This window comes from Centroberyx gerrardi, chromosome 23, assembly GCF_048128805.1.
Source record: "Centroberyx gerrardi isolate f3 chromosome 23, fCenGer3.hap1.cur.20231027, whole genome shotgun sequence".
NCBI lineage: Eukaryota > Metazoa > Chordata > Actinopteri > Beryciformes > Berycidae > Centroberyx > Centroberyx gerrardi.
The window spans coordinates 22,018,450-22,025,836 of NC_136019.1; the positions used below are offsets into that span (position 1 = coordinate 22,018,450).

At 45.0% G+C, this 7,387-nt stretch overlaps 1 protein-coding gene across 2 annotated transcripts in view; it reads left to right on the plus strand.

Annotated features, from left to right (window-relative positions):
• The window catches only part of gal3st4 (galactose-3-O-sulfotransferase 4), a 28,590-nt gene extending 21,976 nt beyond the window's left edge, over positions 1 to 6,614 (plus strand). For both annotated transcript variants that reach the window (XM_071900510.2, XM_071900509.2), the window contains exons 3-4: positions 3,154 to 3,454; positions 4,616 to 6,614. In XM_071900510.2, the coding sequence (XP_071756611.1) occupies positions 3,154 to 3,454; positions 4,616 to 5,719 (1,405 nt within the window). In that variant the 3' untranslated portion in view covers positions 5,720 to 6,614. The remainder of the gene's footprint in view (positions 1 to 3,153; positions 3,455 to 4,615) is intronic.
• Positions 6,615 to 7,387: the final 773 nt, after the last annotated feature.

Sequence of the window (7,387 nt, forward strand, 5' to 3'; positions counted from 1 at the left end):
GTTAGCATGGAGCCTACTATCACTCAACATAGTGTATGCTAAAGTGTTAGCATGGAGCCTACTATCACTCAACATAGTGTATGCTAAAGTGTTAGCATGGAGCCTACTATCACTCAACATAGTGTATGCTACAGTGTTTCCTCTAGGATTTTTTTTAGCAGCGGGGGGAAAGGGTTTTGTTGTACCTGGGTGGTGTGCGCGCGGTCGGAGTGAATATCAATAGGTAATTAAAAAATATGAAATAAATTGACACTTGACTGCAAAACAAACTTTAGAACATACTTCACTTTCTGCCCTCTCTCCTGCTCCACTCGCCTCCACTACTCCTGCCTGTCTACTTGTCTAATAAGGTTACATTTGAGAAAGAGTAACGTTAGAATTCTCTCACATCACAAATATTTGATCACGCAACCAGTAAGAACATTAAAATATTGTAGTAGCCACCACTACCGTTACATATTTTAGAAGCAGAAGGCATTTCTTTCCCTTCAAAACTTCGGGGCATAGCTAAGAACCTTGAGCCCCTCCCTAGCTAAAGTAACGTTACCTGACTATCTTCCTCATCGACATCAGGCATCTTTCTCTTCTTGGAGAAATATTTTAACAAATTCATCTGAAAATGCAATCAGGAATATTTTAATACATAGCTTATATAAACATCTTTGGCAATTATTTTACCGACGTTTATTGAAGTAAGGCTGCGTTCACACAGCGTTTTTTCCCCAACTGCCAGCGCCCTTTTCTCATTAAAAGTAATGGGAAGTGGCCGCAAGGTGCACAAAAGGCGGCCGCTCCAGAAAAGCGCTGCAGCGGCGTTTTTTTCATCAGAGCGGAGCGCTTTCAAAAGTTGAGAAATGTTCAACTTTTCAGAAAAGCGCCGGGTGACGTGAACCGCTTTTTCCCAGCCGACCAATTGCATAACAGAGACGCTGGCCGTTTCCCATAGCAACAACAAATATGGAGAAAGTTAAAGTGCCGGTGGAGAAATTGGACGTTGTAATAAGTGAATTTCCGTTACCGCAACAGCGATCTTAAAGGCAGTATGGATTATACTGGACATGTATTGGAAATATCTGGTAAGCCTTTGCTTGTTGCACAACACTGTTTTGTCTGCTAGAAGAGCTAACCAGCTGGTTACTGAGCTGCAGCTGCTCAGCTAACGTCAGGTGACGTTGCCGTGATCCGCTTTTTATTTCTCCTCACAAAAAGCGCTCCAGGCAGCGCTTTTTCCACATCAAAAAACGTTATGTGTGAATGCAGCCTTTTAATCTACCTTTCTCTCTCTTCTCTTTCTTTTTCTCTTCTTTCTCTCTCTCCCTCTCGCCTCGGCCAGGTGTCGCCACTTTTGTATCCGTCGTTTCAAATTAAAAGCCCTCTGCAGAGTCGTGTAATTAAGACTTCATGACATTTCATAAAATTCTGAAGCAGCGGCGGCAGTAATTTTGCAGTGGCGGGCCGTCGCTGCAAAATGTATATACCGGAAACTCTGTGCTAAAGTGTTAGCATGGGGCCTACTATCACACAACATAGTGTATGCTAAAGTGTTAGCATGGAGCTACTATCACACAACATAGTGTATGCTAAAGTGTTAGCATGGAGCTACTATCACTCAACATAGTGTATGCTAAAGTGTTAGCATGGAGCTACTATCACTCAACATAGTGTATGCTAAAGTGTGGACTTGTGGACTGTTCTCATCACTTAATGGCTAAGTTGAACAACGGGACAGCCTACCAAACATTCCTTTAAAGTCTGCAGTGTATTTTAAAGCCTACAGGGCCTTCAGACCGTGTGCCTGAGGGAAAAGTCCATTTCACTGTAATGTGCGGCTTTGTTTTCCAGAGCCACACCCTCCCTTATTATTGATTCACCAGATAGGCAGACTCTCTATGGCTTTTCTCTCTTTCTTATTGCTTCCAGATCCTTATTTCTGTGTGCTTCTGTTTCCGATTTGCTCTGTCTATCCCCACCGTACACAAACACAAACACACACACACACGTTTGTATTGATGTACTTGGGATGACTTTCATTGACTACATTAATTCCCTTTCACTAACCTAAACCTACTCCTAATTCTGATCTTAACCTTAAAACCAAGTCTTAATCCTAAACTAACCTTAAAGGAATAGTTTGGTATTTTGAACCCTGGGCCCAAATAACATGTTTTCTGTCATGATCCCTATTAGTAGAAACCATAACTTCGCTAGCCGCCTGCTCCGGCCGTCCGGTAACACCGCCCAACCTAATCCTAATTCAAATCTTAATTGTAAACCCAACTGCTAACCCTAAACTAGTACCTTGTAGAAGACTTGAAGACTGGCCAAAATGTCCTCAATTCACAAAAATGTTGTCACTCTGAAAGTGTAAAACTCAAACTGGTTCTCACAAGGATAGCAAAGCAAGTATACACAGACACACACACACACACACACACACACACACATCCCTCTATCTTCTTCCCCAAACATCTGGGTCTAAAGGCCCTGGGGGAGGTTTAGGTTGCGGTCTCTCTGCCTGTCAAAAAGCATTTGTGTGACTCTGGGTTGTACACAGCCAGAAAATAAAAAACTGGCCTATAAATATTCACCACCCCGAAACTGACCCGAGAGCTTCACTGTAACAATGCCATTAAAGCGACAATTTACCAAAAACAAAAGTAACTTATTATGTGCGTGTTCTCAAACAATATTCCAAAACAAATTCATTTGGTTTGCAAGTATTCATATTGTTCATTTATTTACACTCCACGCCAGTGGGGGCGCAGAAGATTAAAGAGGTAACCAGGTCAGAATCCACATTTTGTGTTACTGTATTGAAGACCCACTACCAACATGTGTAGAAACCATCCACCCATACAATCTCTCCCAAAAAGCCTTCGTCAACTCACAAGTATGAAACAGATGCTCAACAGTCTCAGTTTCAGTGTTACAGAAGATGCAGTTATTGAAGTCAAAAGGTGTTTTCAGTTGGTTTACAGCATTTTCCACGTTTCGCTTGAAATTTTGCTTTGTGAAACACAACTGAACCAGCATATAAATCCTACAAAGCAACAACTTGTCTCCTAATTCAGACCAATCTGAAAGGACTACAGTTTGATATGTGACCTTAGCATGCAAGGCTAAAACGATCCCTCCCCTCCATCTGTCCTGCAGCAGCGTCCAGCCGGCGCCTCGCTCCCTCTTCTCGTCCCCTGATGCCCAGGGGCCCTCGCTGGGCTCCTGTCGGCCCCATACCCACATCATGTTCCTCAAGACCCACAAGACGGCCAGCAGCACCGTCCTCAACATGCTCTACCGCTTCGGAGAGGAGCGCGACCTCCGCTTCGCCCTGCCGCTGGGCTACCAGCTGGGCTACCCGCTGCCCTTCAACGCCCACAGGGTCAAAGGTTACCGAGGGCCCAGAGCTGTGGAGTTCCACATCATGGGGAATCACATGAGATTTAATAAGCCTGAGGTGAGTTAATGGTGGAGGGGGGTCAGCCAAAAATTGGCTTTGCCCAGCTGTTGATTTGCAGAAATACACCACAGAGCACTACAGAGACAGGGTTAGACCGATTTATGGGACCTTTTATTGCAGATGGGATCTGGTCCAGTCAGCGTGGTCTACCTCTGATATGATGGATACGATTCAGTTTGTTCTAATATGACATTATAATTATTGTTGTTGTTGTTGTTGTTGCTGCCCTGGGTTTCAATAGAGAATTTGAGTGCCCCATGGTCTAAATGCTTTTTCAGAGGCTTTCCCACCCTGACAAGAATAAAAATCTAGCGGAAACAGTGAATACTTGTAATTCCTTTGGCATCTAAAAGGTCAAATGTAAAGATATTGATCAGTGGCATTATTCCAAAAACATCGGTTTTGGTTATTAGCCTTCAAAAACCCAATATCACTCGAACCCGATACGAGAGAATTAGATTAATTTGGATAAAATGAATTATACTAAGATCTTGATAAAGGGAAAGAATGGAGCGGGAGGTGATAAAGAATGAAGAAAGATCAGTTCATACAGTGAACAGTGGTTTTTTGTATTGCCTGGGCTTGTTTGCATAGCAGAGATTATGATTTGCAGAGCGGCAGTTGGTTGGCAGCACTGTGGTGTTGTTGCAGCAGCATAGCATAGCAGTAATGTTTGGTTTAACACTGAAATGATCAAGGATATGATGTTGAAGTGCTGAGGTAGAATAATTTAACCATTACCAGTCTTAGGCAAGTATCATTAGGGTTAGATGAATACATTGGTTTGTTGATACAGTTGTAGTGTTCCATGGTCTAAATGCTGTTTCAGTGGCTTTCCCACCCTGACAAGAATTAAATGAAGCAAGCACAATCTTGGGTGTTTTTACTTCAACCATCTACGTTTGACTTCTCCTTCTTCTATTTATTCCTCTTCATCTTCTTCTTTCCTATTTTTTTCACCCCCCCCTCTCTCTCCTTTCTTTTCTCATACTGACATTAATGTCAAGAACAATATTGCCTAAAAGAACAATATAATAATATGTTTGAGCCAGAAAGAAAAAATCACATTTCTATTACATTTGTAATTACATTTACATACATTTGTAAGTAAGTAAGTAAGTAGAAAATCAAAACATTTTCTCCTCCTCTGTCTCACAGGTAGAAAAGGTGATGCCTGCAGACACATTCTACTTTTCTATCATCCGGGACCCAGTAGCTCTGGCTGAGTCCTCCTTTGCCTATTACAAAGAAGTTGCCCCTGCCTTTCGAAAAGCCAAAGGCCTGGGCGACTTTGCTGATGACCCCAAGAAATACTACGACCCCCGTCTCCGTAACAACCACTACGCACGCAATCTCTTGTGGTTTGATTTCGGCATGGACCACAATGCAAATTTCTCCATGGCGCTGGCTCGACGGGGCGAGACCCTGATCCGCCGCGCCTTCAAGCTGATTCTGGTGTCGGAGTATTTTGACCAGTCGATGGTCCTGCTGAGACACGCCCTCTGTTGGCCGCTGGACGCCGTCGTTTCATTCAGCCTCAACGCCCGCCAGCAGAAGCCGAGCGGCATTGGGGGAATGAGCGGGAGCTGGGTGGGCAAAGCGGCGGCGGCAGCAGCCGGTGTCGGCGTTAGAGGCGGACGGCAAGCCAAGACGCCACCCAATCTGTCATTAACGGAGGAGCAGCGGGGTGAGTTGCGAGAGTGGAATGCCTTAGACTGGCATCTCTATAAAGCCTTCAACCGAACTTTCTGGGAAGAAGTCGACAGGTTCGGCCGTGCCCAGATGGACCAGGAATTGGCTCTTCTCAGGACGCGGCGCGAGGTTCTAGCCCAAGTTTGCCTGAGGGACGGCGGGAAGCCCGTGGAGGCCCACCGGATCCGAGACAAAAACATCCGGCCATTCCAGAGTGGGCTAGTGAAGATACTGGGCTACGAGCTCCAGCCTGGGCTGGACAATGCCACCACACAGGCCTGTTTGAGGATGATCCGGCCAGAGATCCAGTATAAAGACGTGCTGGATGCTAAGCAGTTTCCACGGGTTCAGCCAGCCCAAGCCCAACCAGGGCAACAGAGCCAGGGACCGGTGATAGCAGCCGGTGGGGCTTATATAAGACAAGACTCCTCCAGGACAGGAGAAAGACTGGCAGTGGGAGAAGGAGTTGGGAGGACAGTGAACGAGGTGGAGAGAGACTGGGATGGAAGCCGGTTAATGAGGAGCAACCAGACTTTGGTACGAGGAGAGGGAAAAGTGAGGTTGAGATAGTGTGGGATGAGTCTAGATCCCCCCATCCCTACCTATGGTACCTTTCGCCTTTCAACAATTGGACCAATTACACTGAACACTGAGCCTAGTGTGGATTTACAAGCGAGAAAGGGAAACGAAACGTTCCTCCTTTGCACTTCCACATTATACATTCTGGTTGTATTTGCTTGTTTTCTTAAAGACTGTTTCTGCTTTTAGTTTGTGTTGTTCTCCTGGACTTTACCTTCGAATGCCTGGAATGTTTTCACGGTTGTGATGGGATGCTGAAGGAGAATTGTACTCGGATGATTCAACAGACAGCGGAAGACACGTGTGGAGGCATGCTCAAAATGTTGGCAGGTCCCGTTTTTATAGCTTTCCTGTTCATCACAGATATGTGTGAAAGCAGATTGACACACAAAGGCCTACGCAGACCTATTTTATTCCTAGTACATGTTCTGTTACATTTCTTTTAGATTTTCATGACCTGGGCCCACATGTATGAAGCTTCTCAAAATAAGGGTGCTTAGATAGCACTAGTGATACCACTTCTTCATTGTTGATGTGGATTCTAAACTAAGTATTAGCCAATAGAGTACTTCGGGTTGCTGGACAGAAATAACTGAGATAAAATCCATTTGCCTCTGTTGGAGAGATTTAGTTTAGGTCTCTGAAGAGCTCATCGGTTTTAGCCTGGTACCTGATGATAGTGTCAGTATTGGTGCAGCCCAGTCTAGGACCACTAACTAGGTCTCCTTGAATACCTCTTAATAATATGAAAAGCAGAACTGATCCTAGCTATGTGCTTCTGTTCTGTGCTTCTGACGATCACACCTCTGCTATAGCAGTAGGAATGTGTCCATTCGGTACGCTCCTACTGAGCCATTCCCATGGGAATCCATTTGTCTGACATGCTGCCAGGTGTGAAAAATAAAGTTCATATGGGTGTGGGAGAAGACAATGAATCTCAAAGCAGCTACATCTTAAATGTACCCCATTTGCCTGCAGGCGCAAAGATTTACGAGTGACCGAACTGTGCGAGGTACGAATTGCGAATCGCACACAAGTGTTAACTTCAGTTAAGCCCAGCATATTTCTACCTCTTTGTCAATGACATGTGACCGCATCCATGTTCGCACTTGTGAAAGTCTCATGCATACCTTGCAATCTGATGCCATGTCACTCTCTCACACACACATACAAACAGACACATGGGTGTGCATACGTATTGACATTGACCAACTCGTTTTTCTTGATAGTCTTTGTTGTCGTTGCACCAACATCCATCCCCACACACAGGCACACACACACTTTCTCGGCCATGGTTGACAGCCTGGGTGTTGGGCAACATGGCAGCCTCATTGCTATTCACTCCCACTCCCGTTTCACACTCCAGCGAGTTGCCGGTCAGATTCCCAGACAGTCTGGTTATCCAGTGACAGACCAGACCTGGTTAACATCGCTGCAGCTCTGACAAAAACATCAGCTTTCCCCTCTCTCTTTCCTGAACTGAATCATTTGTAGGAAATTGATAATCTACTACTAATTACACCCCTGCTAAGAAAATAAGGCTGTCGCTCCAGGCCACCTGCTGGCGCACAGTTGAAATGACACTGTAGCTTCAAAATAATTCACACAGGCTGGTATCTAAATCATTGATTCTCAAAGTGGGGTCCGGGGACACCAAAG